We start from the raw sequence: 15756 nt of genomic DNA, 5'->3' as shown, positions 1-15756 counted from the left end.
TCCCTGATACCATGCGAAACTTCAGTATTACAATCTAGAGCTCCCCATCACTATGGAACTGTTTGTTCTCTAATCCACAAACCTTCCTGCACAGACCAATAAAGGAACTAATGCAACGCTTTCGGATACTGTGCATAACATACTGAGGGTGACAGTTTGGCTCACAGAGTAATGAGCCTGCTCTAAAAAGTAGCCCAAGATAATTGTGGACCGGTGAGGTGCAGAGTGCACTTAAAGGCTTGAAAAAAAGCCACTCTTGAAAATATCTAACGTTAAATAAGCGTCCCTAGCTTTCCGATCACTTTTAGGGATCTTATTTCCTTTCCTCCAACACCTCACTCCCTCGCTTTTTCCCTTCCCGTCTGAGAGCCAAGAGAGACACGGTAAAAGCGTGCAACTGCGAGGCTGCGCCGACGAGGCTCCTGCACATCTGGACTCACCTCCAACTGCAACAGGGCACCCCCTGGGCGAGCCCATCCCAACCGGCCGAAAACGCGCGCGAGAAACTGAGAGCAGGCGAGAGCCGCGGGCGGGGAGGCGGGTCGGGCTCCGCGGGCCGAGGCGGCTGCGAAGAGAAGCGTTCGCCCTCCTGGGAGTCTGCAGACTCGCCCGACCCGGGTCAAGGTCCCGCTCGGGCCCCGACGCCCCGCCTCGAGCGGCGCAGGGGAAACTTCGCTTGCAGGCGGGGGCGCGCCCGAGCTCGGGACCAGTGGCGGGTCCGGGCAGAGCGCGGGGGGGTGGTTGGTGGGAGGGAGGCGCCGGTCCCGGTCCCGGGCCCGCGGCGGGGGAGGGGCGGCGGGCACTTACCACGGGTCGAACTCGTGGATGATGCTTTCGAAGCGGATGACGGCGAAGAGGCGCGAGCTGAAGCCGGCGAGCCAGGCCAGGAAGAGGATGGTGAAAGAGAGCAGCGACTGCCAGCCGGCCGGCTGCGACAGCCCCCCGGACAGCCCCGCGGGGGCCGGCTTCGGCGCCGCGCCGCCCGCCGCCTTGTGCGCGCACTGGGCCCCGGGCCCATGGTGGCCGTGCCGGCTGTTCCCCAGGGCCATAAGGCCGCTCCACGGGGATGAGTTGAGGGACGACTTGTGCTTGCTCTCCGGGGCCGAGGGCTCCGCCATGTTGTGCCCCGGCGGCGGGTCTCGCTCCGCGCCGCCGCCGCCGCCTGGTCCGAGGGGTGCTGGGCGGGGACCCGGAGAAGGAGGAGGAGGAGGAGGAGGAAGAAAGAGGAGGAGGAGGGAAGAGAGCCGCGCGCGCCCGCCCTTAGCGCCGCGAGGCCGGGGGACAGGGGGTGGAGGCGGCGGCGGGGAGTCTCCGCCTCAGCAGCAGCCGCGACCGCCGCTCTCTCAACTCGGAAGGCCCCTGCGCCCCTCTAGCCATCCGTCTTCCCAGTGCAGTTGCGGCAGCGGCGAAAGCCGACGGGACGAGGGCGCCAGAGAAAGAGCAGGAACAGACGGAGGCGGCACCACGGCTCGGAGCAGCAATGACATTCCCCCCACACCCGCCGCCCGCCCCGCCGTGAGCAGCAGGAGGAGGAGTCCCCCGGAGTCCGGGCGGAGCTCAGGCTACCTCTGACTCCGCCCCTGACCCAACAGGAACTGGCCCCTACGCCTGTCACAATGCGACAGGTCCGTTAGGGGGCGGGCCCAGAACCGCGGTGCCGGCCAATGGGGGCGCGAGCTGGGGCGGGGCTTGGCCCAACCGTTCTCCCCTCCCCCGCCCGGCCTCGCGCCCGTTCGCCCGGAGCGGCCTGGCTGCGCGATTACGGCTTCATTGTCAGTTGAAAGACGCAGTTTCGCGCGCCTGTATTGGCGGCCAGGAGGGGCGCTAGGCGGCTCGGCGCGTTGCTTGGAGCTGAGCCGGGCCAAGGGGGCGGGAGGTGGTCGAGGACAGACGGGCGGCCTCCTTTAGAACCAGTTTAGGGGACGCAGGCAGCGCCGCGCCGACTGGCCTGACGCTCGCGGGCGCTCCGCGGTCGTGACTTTTAACCCGCTTTGCGCGGAGCGCCCGTCACGTGACCGGGCGCGCAGGCGCGCAGTCCTAGTGCCCCCGCGCGTGGGTCTGGCGCGTAGGGATCTGCCGCCTGGGGCTCCCGGCTCCTGGCGCAGCGAATCACCAGCCCGCGGCCGCCCCACGACCAGCCCAGCGAGCTGCGCCTGGCGGCCTGCCGCCGAGGTCCCGGGCGAGGGCACGTTTGCCGGCGCTGGGAACTCATCGGAGCCGGCAAACAAGCCTCTAGCTCGGGAACGACCCCGTGGGACAAGCGAAGTGCGACTCTCTCCGGCTTTTTTCACTTCTTGTGTTTTCCTGATTGCAAAGATGACGTTTGTTCACTGGAAATGTGGGCAAATGTAGGAAATTGTTAACAGTTGCATACATTCCATCAGACGAGTGAAACTTTCTGTGGACTTTAAGCTGTTACCCAATCCTCTCTTCATTAGGTGATAGCGAACTGCAGATCCCTGTACACGAATATTTGCACGTCTAGTTTGTATTTTTACACCTTTCTCCCCCGTTACCTACGCCCCTGCCCCCCAAAAGAAAGTGCTACCCGGTAGACTAAACTCAAAGCAAAATGAGTTTAAATATAAGTGGAGTAATCAACTTTATTTCAATAAAAATATATATATATATATATAATATATGGAGACTAGAAGTGCTCTGATATAGGCCCCAGGAAAGGCACGGAGCTTTCAGTATGATCAACACTCCGTAAATACTTGATTAACTTTTCATGTAAATTAACATTTACGTAAAATTGTCCATTTTATTAGGTAAATAACATCTGAACTTAAAAGCGTGTATTCGCGTAATATTATAAAGGCACTCAATTATTAAGTCATTAAAAAATTTAGTACAGAAAATGTAAACACATTTAGAAGTTGTGTTTAAATAGTAGGTCTTTTCAAAATGTTAGCTAAATGAATAAGTAGCCTTGGTTAGCGGCTGCTCTTTGAAACAACTGGACCCAGCTACGTACTCAACCTGCTAAGTGATTAACTTTTCTCTCATTTCCTTACAAAATTAAATAAATAAATAGTCTCATTAAGGAAAGGATGAAAAGGTTTCCAGAAATAGACTTTCCCACTAATGATTTAATAGCCGACATTTATTGAACATCTAAATTTTAATGAGAATTATGATAGAATATTAACTGAGTCCTGTTGTACCAGAATTCTAGGTGACTTGCTCTATGTCAGAGCCCAAACCTTCTAGGCTAAAATGCCAGCATTTAGAGAACTTGTGCCTGTGTTCCATGAACCAAAGTTCTATCAGCCTAAAATAAATCTTATTTTGTGTTTTTATTTGGATATCTCAATTTTATTGTCTTTTGTGTAGATGCTGCCTATTAAGTTGTATGTTATCTTCTTTTGCTTCCTTTTTGGTTGTTTAATGGCCAGAGCCCTGGTCTGAAAAGTGACAAAGCTTGGTTCTGGTCCCACTTTTTTGCTTACTAGCCATGTAACGTTGGACAAGTCACCTGCATGGGTTATCCTTTCTACTCTTCGAGTCAATTGTTGATATCAAATTAGATCGCTTATCTGGAAATATTTTGAAAATTTGTTAAGGTACATATGCAAATACAGAGTAGCTGTGAGGGTAAAAGCAGCAGGGAAAACTCCTGTTATTCTTTTTTTTTTTTTCCCCATTTAACATCTTTATTGGAGTATAATTGCTTTACAATGGTGTGTTAGTTTCTGCTTTATAACAAAGTGAATCAGTTATACATATACATATATCCCCATATCTCTTCCCTCTTGCATCTCCCTCCCTCCCACCCTCCCTATCCCACCCCTCTAGGTGGTCACAAAGCACGGAGCTGATCTCCCTGTGCTATGCGGCTGCTTCCCACTAGCTCCTATTTTACATTTGGTAGTGTATATATATCCATGCCACTCTCTCACTTCTTCCCAGCTTACCCTTCCCACTCCTCGCGTCCTCAAGTCCATTCTCTACGTCTGCGTCTTTATTCCTGTCCTGCCCCTAGGTTCTTCAGAACCATTTGTTTCATTAGATTCCATATATATGTGTTAGCATATTGTATTTGTTTTTCTCTTTCTGACTTACTTCACTCTGTATGACAGACCCTTAAGTCCATCCACCTCACTACACATAACTCAATTTCATTTCTTTTTATGAATGAGTAATATTCCATTGTATATATGTGCCAAATCTTCTTTATCCATTCGTCTGTTGATGGACACTTAGGTTGCTTCCATGTCCTGGCTATTGTAAATAGAGCTGCAATGAACATTGTGATACATGACTCTTTTTGAGTTATGGTTTTCTCAGGGTATATGCCCAGTAGTGGGATTGCCGGGTCGTATGGTAGTTCTATTTTTAGTTTTTTAAGGAACCTCCATACTGTTTTCCATAGCGGCTGTATCAATTTACATTCCCACCAACAGTGCAAGAGGGTTTCCTTTTCTCCACACCCTCTCCAGCATTTATTGTTTGTAGATTTTTTGATGATGGCCATTCTGACCGGTGTGAGGTGATACCTCATTGTAGTTTTGATTTGCATTTCTCTAAAGATTAATGATGTTGAGCATTCTTTCATGTGTTTGTTGGCAATCTGTATATCTTCTTCGGAGAAATGTCTATTTAGGTCTTCTGCCCATTTTTGGATTGGGTTGTTTGTATTTTTGAAACTGAGCTGCATGAGCTGCTTGTAAATTTTGGAGATTAATCCTTTGTCAGTTGCTTCATTTGCAAATATTTTCTCCTATTCTGAGGGTTGTCTTTTCATCTTGTTTATGGTTTCCTTTGCTGTGCAAAAGCTTTTAAGTTTCATTAGGTCCCATTTGTTTATTTTTGTTTTTATTTCCATTTCTCTAGAAGGTGGGTCAAAAAGGATCTTGCTGTGATGCACATATGGTCACCTTATCTTTGATAAAGGAGGCAAGAATATACAGTGAAGAAAAGACAGCCTCTTCAATAAGTGGTGCTAGGAAAACTGGACAGCTACATGTAAAAGAATGAAATTAGAACACTCCCTAACACCATGCACAAAAATAAACTCAAAATGGATTAAAGACCTAAATGTAAGGCCAGACACTATTAAACTCTTAGAGGAAAACATAGGCAGAACACACCATGACATAAATCCTGTTATTCTTGATCTTCACTCACTCACTCACTCGTGGATTCATTCAAGTATTCATTGAGCTCCTCCTTTATGCCAGGCTCTATGTGGATCATGGGATGCAGGAGGGAACATGAGGGATGTGGTTCCAGCCCTAGGGAGGTGGACATTGAACCATCACATTACTAAGTACCAAAAACGGAATGTGGCAAATACAATGGAAGGGAGATACACAGGGGATTTGATCTTCAGAAGATGAGAACATTACCCTTAGGAAGCAGCACTAGGGGTGAGGACTGGGGGTGAGAATGAATGGACCAGGGGAAGAAGAATGGAAAGAATTATCCAGACAGAGAAGCACATGCAAAGGCCCTGCCGTGGGGCTGGGGAGGCAAGTACAAGGAACCCAGAAAAGGGCCAGTATGGCTGCAACACTGATAGCGGAACAATGTGGGATAGGAGTTGAAGAAATGGCCAGATAGTGTGGATCATGTTAAGAGGTGATTTTGTTTTGTTGTAACTGCAGAGTAATAGGGAACCATGAAGGGCTTTAAGCAGGATGTGGTGTGTGTGATATGGCGTGAGAGATGATCATTGTGCGGTTTGAAAAGATTACTGGTGTGCAATGTGGGAAGCACATTGGAGAGGGGACCAGTGAGAGATCTCATCAGTCTATGAGGGCCAATATCTGAGATTTCCGAGGTTACTTCCATGAGGAATGCGTTACTGAAGAACTATTAAGGAACCCATAGACATAAATTGCAACACGGTTCATTCTCAGTTTCCAGCTCACCAACATAGAAAAAATGGTTTCCAGTTTGTGCATGAAGATTGGGTGTACTGTTTTGCCTCTCTGCACTTAACTTCTTGATCCTGCTAGGTGCTTATAATGTCCTCACTGAGTTCAAATCTCCGAGGGGTTAGACAGTCAAACGTAAGTGGTACAGTGTGATGAGTGGAGTGGTGAAATATCAGGATCAAAGCAGAAATTCACCAAGACACACCAGGCAGAGGGATGCGGGGATTCCAAGCAGAAACAAGGAAGTCCTTGGAAGTCATACTCGAAATGCAGTATTAATGAAGGTGCGTTGGAAGATGAGGCTGAAAGGGAGATAAGAACCACATTATCAAGGATTTGTCTGCCTGGTTAAGGAGTTGAGATATTAACCTTTAAGCAGCTGGGAGTCACTGAAGCATTTAGAACAACAATAAAACCATCAGACTTGGTTAATGGAAAAAAATGTTTGACAGCAGCATGAAGAGTATACTGGAAAGGGTGAGAGTAGAAGGGTGGGGTCCAGAGAGGAAGTGCTAGATTGGAGAGGTATCAAGGGAGCAGAATCCAAAAATTGATGGTGGAAGTCAGGGTTAGGATGAGTCTGGGGTGGGAGGTGGTGTCACAGAAATGGGGAGCACAGGACAAGGCACAGGTTTGGAGGGAAGATGATCAGATCAGCTTTGGACATGTCATGTTTTAAGTCTCTTTAGGATATGCAAGAGGAGGTGTCTAACATAGAGGCACATAGATAAAGAGATCTGATGCTCAAGAGGGAAACGTTTTTCTGGGGATAAAGGTTGAGGACTTCTTGGCCATGGATGAAATTTTGGTGGAACTTAATTTAGAGAGAATGATAGAAGGGCTGAAGACAGAACCCTAAGGAACTCCCAAATTAAGAAGATCGAAAATGAGCCTATAAGGGAGGCAAGACAGGAGCCAAAGAGATGGAAGAACCAGCAGAGAGGGTGATGTTCCAGCAGCTAAGTGGAGAAAGGGGAAAGAAACGAGGCTAGCAGTGGCACAGAGTGGAGAGAAGTGCAGTGTGACACTGCTGGAAAGTGTGCCGTGTTTGGCAACCAGGAGTTGGCCAGTTCCTTTCGCAAGGCCAGTGTAGGGAAGCAGTAAGGAGCAGAAACCAGATGGCAGCGGGTGAGGGGGGATCGGAAGCAAAGGATGCAGTGACAGGGAGTGTAAACCACCCTTTTTAGAAGTCTGGCTTAGAAAGCACACAGAGGATCAAGTCAGGTCAAGAAAAGACAAAATGACTGATCCTCAGTGCCTGGCATTTCCACTGTGGTCAAGAAAGACCTAAGTGATGATTCCGTGTCTCGGGAGTGGCACAGGTCTTAGAGGAGTTTTCATCCTTCCTAGAGGAACCGAAAGGGCATGACACACATTCTTGTACTAAACACACCACAGGAGGGGGTGGCCAGAGCCTGGCATTTAATTGGCAACTATAAATATTTGGTGACTGAGGGACTTCACTCTTACATCATCCCCTTCTGATAAGCATCAGTCGGAGTACCTGTCTGGTGACCCGCAGCCCCAGAGGGGAGAGGGAAGCAGAGAGGGAGAAATGTGGGAGAAAAGTGATGAGGTTGTGAGCTCCTAGCTGGGCTGCCTAGAAGCAGTTTTACGTGGTGGTTTAGAGCACAAGCTCTGGAGACATCCTGCCAAAGATCAAATCCCGGCTCGACTTCTGAGTCATGTGGCCTATGGCAAGTTTCTTCACCCTTCTGTGCCTTGGTCTCCTCATCTCTAAAGCGTGGATAAGGACTGCACCTTCCTTTTAGGGTCCTAATGAGGAATAAAGGAAACAATCCAGGAGAACTTGAACCAACACCTAGCACAAAGGAAGCACGCAATCCATGTTGGTTTTTGACACTGTTACTGGGACTACTTCTATATCTAGAACAATGACAGATGGGCTGTGAGACTTACCTCTGTGGATCTCCTTAAAATAATCCCCCATGACCTGAGCCCATCTCAACACTTCTCTGTTTCTTTAAACTAGGAAGTACCTGCCTCAAATCAACCACCACCTAGGAATGCTGTTTCACTGAAATATCTGCTAGATAAACTAGTGGGAAGCTAAGGTGGCAAGAAAACCTCAGAGGGCAGGTGTGGTAGGCAGCTTCTAGTGATCCTTGATTGCTGGTGTTCATACCCTGTGAATCTCCTCCATCGGGTGTGGGCTGGATGGAGTGACTTACTTCTAAGCAACAGAATATAGCAAAAGCGATGGGCTGTTGCTTCCGAAATTAGGTTATTAAAAACTAGTCTCTTCTTCTCCTCCCCCTCCTCCTCCCCTCTCCTCGTCCTCCCCCCCTTCCTTCCCCTCTCCCCCCTCCCCCTCCCCTTTTCTCCTCCTTCTTTCCCCTCTCAGGAAAGCAAACAATAGTACTGTGAGTAGTCTCCTAAAGGGGCCCCACGTAGCATGGAACTATTGTCTCTGGCCAGCAGCCTGCAAGTACCTGAGGCTGCGAACAGCCACAAGAGTTTGCTTAGCAGCAGATACTTCCACAGCCCAGCCTTGAGATGACTGCACCCCCAGATGACACCTTGACTGCAGCCTAATGAGACACCCTGAGCCAGAAGACTCAGCTAAGCTGCACCCAGATTCCTGGCCCACAGGAACTGTGAGAAAATACATGTTTATTATTTTAAGCCTTGTGTAATTTGTTACACAGCTATGGATAACTAATACAGGGGAATGATAAGGTTATCAGCAATCTTTTGCATAATTTTCCTAAGAATGTACCTAAATAACCTGCAAAGATGAAAAGAAACAACCCTACTGTCACCACTTAATCACCCAAAGAATATTCTAAGGCACACTCATCCCATAACATACTTTGGGAGAAAAAAAAAGTTTTCCCAGTCAAAAAACCCAACATGCTTTATTTCCCCCTTGGAAATTTATGATAAACTTTGTCATAGTCAATGCTCTGGAAAGTTCTGCAGTAACTCAATTTTACCTCTGCACTGCCCAAGCCTATTTGACCTGTTTCCTCATAACACCTTTTAACAGGCTATGAAACATCCAGTCCTCAGACATAGTTTGGAAAACACTGCATCAGATTAAAGTTGACACTTCAACCTCAGCTCTAGAACTGCAAGCACCTTTCGTATGGAAGAGCCCTAGACGGGCAGCTGAGAGTTGCATTCTGGGTCAGGTCTTGCCAGTAAGTCAAGTGACCTTAGGCAGGTCACTGAAGCTGCCCACAGGCACCTGTCAAATAACTAGAGCATCAGCATCTTTAACTCACCACAGCCCTGCAGGGTTGGTTTTCATTCTCTTGACTGCTGTCTCACTATCTTAAGATAGCTGCTGAAGCTCCAAACATCACATCAGCATTTGAGGCAGAATGTCAGGGGAAGAGGAAGTGTCAATCACGTATGTCTCCCTTTTTTAAGGGAAACAAAAATTTCCCAGAAATTACCTTAACTTACCTTCTCTTAGGTCATTGGCAAGAACACACTACCCCCCCCCCCCCACCCCGTGATCACATTGAGTTTCTATCGCCCCAGGGCTCCAGCGTCACTTCTTCAGGCATGTCTGGCTGTGCTGATAGCTCAAACAAAAATCCTGAAATTGGGTTTCAGTGGGTCTGATTGGCCTGACTTGGATCGTGTCAATTCCTGACCAAATGCCTTGGCTAAGAGGATGAGAAACACTCACTGATATAAACCAATGAGGTGGCTGTGTTTCAATAAAACTTGATTTATCAAAACAGGTGTCAGGTCAGATTTGGTCTGCAGGTTGTAGTTTGCCAACTCCTGAACTAGAGTATTCCTTATCCCTGAAATGATGCAAACTGGAGAGCTTGATTTATTATTATTATTATTACTACTACTACTATTACTGAATGCTTTACAGAGGTAATACAGTTATGTGAAGACTCTGCCTCCCTCCCTTTGTCCTGAAGCCAAATTCCTTCCCTTTTCTCCCTATAGGTAATCATTTTTATTATTTCCTTTTGTATCCTTTCAACATTCTTTATGAAAAGGCAAGCACATACGAACATGTTTTCTTATTTTTCCCATTCTTTTTACATGCTCTACACACTTCTCTCTGTCTTGATTATTTTTTCTAAATATTTATCTTCAAGATCTTTCCACATCAGCTCATAGAGAAAATTTTTATTCCTTTTTATGGCTGCCTGATATTCCATAGGATGGATGTATCATATTAATTTAATCAATAACCCATTGGTGGGTGTTTGAGCTGTTTCCAATCTTGTGCTACTACAAACAAAGATACAATGAATAGACTTATAAGGAAGCAATTTTTCCCAAGTACAAGTGTATGGGTTGGAGAAATTACCATACGTGAAATTTGGTACGAGTATATTTGTAATTTCAATAGATAAATTGTCCTTATATGGGCTTTTACCTACTGCCTTACCACAGTGTGTGAGAGACCCATTTCACAGGGTTCACCAACAATGTACGTTAAGAAACGGTTGGCTTTTTGCCAACAAGTGAGATGCAAACTCATAGTTTTAATTTGCATTTCCCTTATGAGTAAGGCTGAGGGTACTTGATTTTATATTTAAGGCAATCTTTTCACATCCTCAATGAGGCAGAATTGCCATCACTGATTGTGTATCTTTAAGCATACTTATTGGGGTAGTAGCTCCAATATTATGGAAACCATTAACATGTATAGTTTTATTTGCTGGTTGCTCAGAAAATGAGGCCATCTACAGTGAATTCATGCAAATCTGTTCCTAAACCACACCCCCCCCCAAACTCTTCTACTGTTCAATTTAGCATATCCTCTAAAATATCTATTCTACATCACGTACTTCATGAAAGTACCTCTGAGGTAATGACAGGATTTTTTACGGTGCATTAAGAAATTCAGATAGAATTTTTCTAAAGATCATGTAACTGTTTGCAAATGCCTCCCCTGAAAGAAAGATGGTTGTTTCATTTTGTTTTAATGTCAGGAAGTTTTGTGCCTTCCTGATATTTAGCTGAACTGTCCACCTCTTCCTGAGAGTCTTATAGGAGCAGATGAGTAAATAGCTTACTTTAGTAAAAAATATTTTCTTTTAATGTATTTCAGGTACAATCACAGTGATCTGATGCAGTGTCATCACCAATCCTTATACACTGGGGTTTTTTTTTTTTTTACATATTGTAAAATGATCACAGAATCAATAACCACATTATATTTGTAAGACAATGTATTATATTCTTATATAAAGTAAGTCAGAGTGAAGTTCAAAGAAGCTTATAAAATATGAAGATGCTGTTATTTCACCCTACAGGTGTCTGGAAAACAGGAAAAATTGACATAAGGACTTTTTCTTGCTTAACCAGAGAATTTAATATATATTGAACTTCAGAGTTTATGTATTCATTTTTTTTAATCTCCCCACTTCTTTCTATTGTAAATTGTTCATATCTCAAACATTTAATTTTAAAATTAGGTACAATAAATATTATGCTGAAGAAATGTCTTCCACTTAATAACTACACAAAACAAACTCATTTACCAAGGAATTAGAGATTTTGTTGGTTATTAAATTAGTGACATAATGAAATGGAAGGCACATTAGCTGGAAGTTATAAAATTGAAAACTACATTATAATTTGTATAATAAAAACAAAATTAAAAGGAGCTGAAGGGATATATTAATTGTAAAAATATTCTGAACATCTAAAGCATTATAAATGCATTTACGATTGGGATGTTCATTTCATTTCTGATAACGTGGGTTTCTTAGGCTCTTTCAAGTTTTCAAAGAACAGAGATGTATTTGGGTTCTGGGTAATGGAATTTATTGAAAGGATGCACAGAGGAGTAAAAGAGAGACAGGAAGACCTCTCTGCAGATGCACAGCCAGACTGCAGAGAAAACAATAAGTTATTTTGGGATGCACAGCAATTCTAGTGTCTCAACAAAACTCTGCTAGGCCAGTCGTATGACCTGTCATCTTCCTTGCACCATGTCCATATGCTGACGCCACTATTCTGTCTTGGTTCCTATTGTGACTGCCTTTCCTGTCTTTACCCTCTAACACACTCACTATTCTTGTTCTCAAAGACACTTACTCATGCTTCCTTATGGCTCATATTGCTCTGGGGCTTACTGCCCTCTCTTGAACATCTTTCCTTTTTTATTTTTGAATTTTATTTTATTTATTCTTTTATACAGCAGGTTCTTATAAGTTATCCATTTTATATATATTAGTGTATATATGTCAATCCCAATCTCCCAATTTGTCACAGCACCACCACCTCCACGCCCCACTGCTTTCCCCCCTTGGTGTCCATACGTTTGTTTTCTACATCTGTGTCTCAATTTCTGCCCTGCAAACCGGTTCATCTGTACCATTTTTCTAGGTTCCACATATATGTGTTAACATACGATATTTGTTTTTCTCTTTCTGACTTACTTCACTCTGTATGACAGTCTCTAGATCGATCCATGTCTCTACAAATGACCCAATTTCGTTCCTTTGTATGGCTGAGTAATATTCCACTGTATATATGTACCACATCTTCTTTATCCATTCGTCTGTCGATGGGCATTTAGGTTGCTTCCATGACCTGGCTGTTGTAAATAGTGCTGCAATGAACATTGGGGTGCATGTGTCTTTTTGAATTATGGTTTTCTCTGGGTATATGCCCAGTAGTGAGATTGCTGAGTCATATGGTAATTCTATTTTTAGTTTTTTAAGGAACCTCCATACTGTTCTCCATAGTGGCTGTATCAATTTACATTCCCACCAACAGTGCAAGAGGGTTCCCTTTTCTCCACACCCTCTCCAGCATTTGTTCTTTTCTGATGATGCCCATTCTAATTGGTGTGAGGTGATACCTCATTGCACTTTTGATTTGCATTTCTCTAATAATTAGTGATGTTGAGCAGCTTTACATGTGCTTCTTGGCCATCTGTATGTCTTTGGAGAAATGTCTATTTAGGTCTTCTGCCCATTTTTGGATTGGGTTGTTTGTTTTCTAGATATTGAGCTGCATGAGCTGTTTATATATTTTGGAGATTAATACTTTGTCTGTTGATTCGTTTGCAAATATTTTCTCCCATGCTGAGGGTTGTCTTTTTGTCTTGTTTGTAGTTTCCTTTGCTTTGCAAAAGCTTTTAAGTTTCATTAGGTCCCATTGGTTTATTTTTGTTTTTATTTCCATTACTCTAGGCAGTGGATCAAAAAAGATCTTGCTGTGATTTATGTCAAACAGTGTTCTTCTTATGTTTTCCTGTAAGAGTTTTATAGTATTTGGTCTTACATTCAGGTCTCGAATCCATTTTGAGTTTATTTTTGTGTATGGTGTTAGGGAGTGTTCTAATTGCATTCTTTTACATGTAGCTGTCCAGTTTTCCCAGCACCACTTATTGAAGAGAATGTCTTTTCTCCATTGTATATCCTTGCCTCCTTTGTCATAGATTAGTTGATGATAGGTGCGTGGGTTTACCTCTCGGCTTTCTACCCTGTTCCATTGATATATACCTCTGTTTCTGTGTCAGTACCACATTGTCTTGATTACTGTAGCTTTGTAGTATAGTCTGAAGTCAGGGAGTCTGATTCCTCCAGCTCCGTTTTTTTCCCTCAAGACTGCTTTGGCTATTCGGGGTCTTTTGTGTCTCCATACAAATTTTAAGATTTTTTCTACTAGTTCTGTAAAAAATGCCATTGGTAATTTGAAAGGGATTGCATTGAATCTGTAGATTGCTTTGGGTAGTATAGTCATTTTCACAATGTTGATTCTTCCAATCCAATAACATGGTATATCTCTCCATCTGTTGGTATCATCTTTAATTTCTTTCCTCAGTGTCTTATAGTTTTCTGCATACAGGTCTTTTGTCTCCCTAGCTAGGTTTATTCCTAGGTATTTTATTCTTTTGGTTGCAATGGTAAATGGGAGTGTTTCCTTAATTTCTCTTTCAGATTTTTCATCATTAGTGTATAGGAATGCAAGAGAGTTCTGTGCATTAATTTTGCATCCTGCAACTTTACCAAATTCATCGATTAGCTCTAGTAGTTTTCTGGTGGCATCATTAGGATTCTCTATGTATAGTGTCATGTCATCTGCAAACAGTGACAGTTTTACTTCTTCTTCTCCAATTTGTATTCCTTTTATTTCTTTTTCTTCTCTGATTGCTGTGGCTAGGATTTCCAAAACTATGTTGAATAATAGTGGTGAGAGTGGACATCCTTGTCTTGTTCCTGATCTTAGAGGAAATGGTTTCAGTTTTTCACCATTGAGAATGAGGTTTGCTGTGGGTTCGTCGCATATGGCCTTTATTATGTTGAGGTAGGTTCCCTCTCTGCCCACTTTCTGGAGAGTTTTTTTTATCATAAATGGGTGTTGAATTTTGTCAAAAGCTTTTTCTGCATATATTGAGATGATCATATGGTTTTTCTTCTTCAAGTTGTTAATATGGTGTATCACATTGATTTATTTGCGTATATTGAAGAATCCTTGCATCCCTGGGATAAATCCCACTTGATCATGGTGTATGATCCTTTTAATGTGTTGTTGGATTCTGTTTGCTAGTATTTTGTTGAGGATTTTTGCATCTATGTTCATCAGTAATATTGGTCTGTAATTTTCTTTTTTTGTACTATCTTTGTCTGGTTTTGGTATCAGGGTGATGGTGGCCTCATAGAATGAGTTTGGGAGTGTTCCTTCCTCTGCTATATTTTGGAAGAGTTTGAGAAGGATAGGTGTTAGCTCTTCTCTAAATGTTTGATAGAATTCACCCGTGAAGCCATCTGGTCCTGGACTTTTGTTTGTTGGAAGATTTTTAATCACAGTTTCAATTTCATTACTTGTGATTGGTCTGTTCATATTTTCTATTTCTTCCTGGTTCAGTCTCGGCAGGTTGTGCATTTCTAAGAATTTGTCCATTTCTTCCAGGTTGTCCATTTTATTGGCATAGAGTTGCTTGTAGTAGTCTCTTAGGATGTTTTTTATTTCTGCGGTGTCTGTTGTAACTTCTCCTTTTTCATTTCTAATTTTATTGATTTGAGTCCTCTCGCTCTTTTTCTTGATGAGTCTGGCTAATGGTTTATCAATTTTGTTTATCTTCTCAAAGAACCAGTTTTTAGTTTTATTGATCTTTGCTATTGTTTTCTTTGTTTCTCTTTCATTTATTTCTGCTCTGATCTTTATGATTTCTTTCCTTCTACTAACTTTGGGTTTTGTTTGTTCTTCTTTCTCTAGTTCCTTTAGGTGTAAGGTTAGATTGTTTACTTGAGGTTTTTCTTTTTTCTTGAGGTAGGCTTGTATTGCTATAAACTTCCCTCTTAGAACTGCTTTTGCTGCATCCCATAGGTTTTGGATTGTCGTGCTTTTATTGTCGTTTGTCTCTAGGTATTTTCTGATTTCCTCTTTGATTTCTTCAGTGATCTCTTGGTTATTTAGTAACGTATTGTTTAGCCTCCATGTGTTTGTGTTTTTTCCATTTTTCTCCATGTAATTGATTTCTAACCTCATAGCGTTGTGGTCAGAAAAGATGCTTGATACGATTTCAATTTTCTTAAGTTTACTGAGGCTTGATTTGTGACCCAAGATGTGCTCTATCCTGGAGAATGTTCCATGTGCACTTGAGAAGAAAGTGTAATCTGCTGTTTTTGGATGGAATGTCCTATGAATGTCAATTAAATCTATCTGGTCTATTGTGTCATTTAAAGCTCGTGTTTCCTTCCTTAGTGATTTTCTGTTTGGATGATCTGTCCATTGGTGTAAGTGAGGTGTTGAAGTCCCCCACTATTACTGTGTTACTGTCGATTTCCTCTTTTATAGCTGTTAGCATTTGCCTTACGTATTGAGGTGCTCCTATATTGGGAGCATATATATTTATAATTGTTATATCTTCTTCTTGGATTGATCCCTTGATCATTATGTAGTGTCCTTCCTT

At 43.5% G+C, this 15756-nt stretch overlaps 1 protein-coding gene across 1 annotated transcript in view; it reads right to left on the bottom strand.

Moving 5' to 3' along the window:
* Window positions 1–1737, bottom strand: part of STT3B (STT3 oligosaccharyltransferase complex catalytic subunit B) — a 97421-nt gene extending 95684 nt beyond the window's left edge. The window contains exon 1 of the mRNA XM_061196453.1: window positions 808–1737. Within this exon, the coding sequence (XP_061052436.1) occupies window positions 808–1118 (311 nt within the window). The 5' untranslated portion in view covers window positions 1119–1737. The remainder of the gene's footprint in view (window positions 1–807) is intronic.
* Between the last annotated feature and the right edge of the window lie 14019 nt (window positions 1738–15756).

Source organism: Eubalaena glacialis, chromosome 7 (genome assembly GCF_028564815.1).
Source record: "Eubalaena glacialis isolate mEubGla1 chromosome 7, mEubGla1.1.hap2.+ XY, whole genome shotgun sequence".
NCBI classification, from domain to species: domain Eukaryota; kingdom Metazoa; phylum Chordata; class Mammalia; order Artiodactyla; family Balaenidae; genus Eubalaena; species Eubalaena glacialis.
Note: the sequence above shows the minus strand (reverse complement) of the source record. Positions and strands in the feature narration are given on the sequence as shown.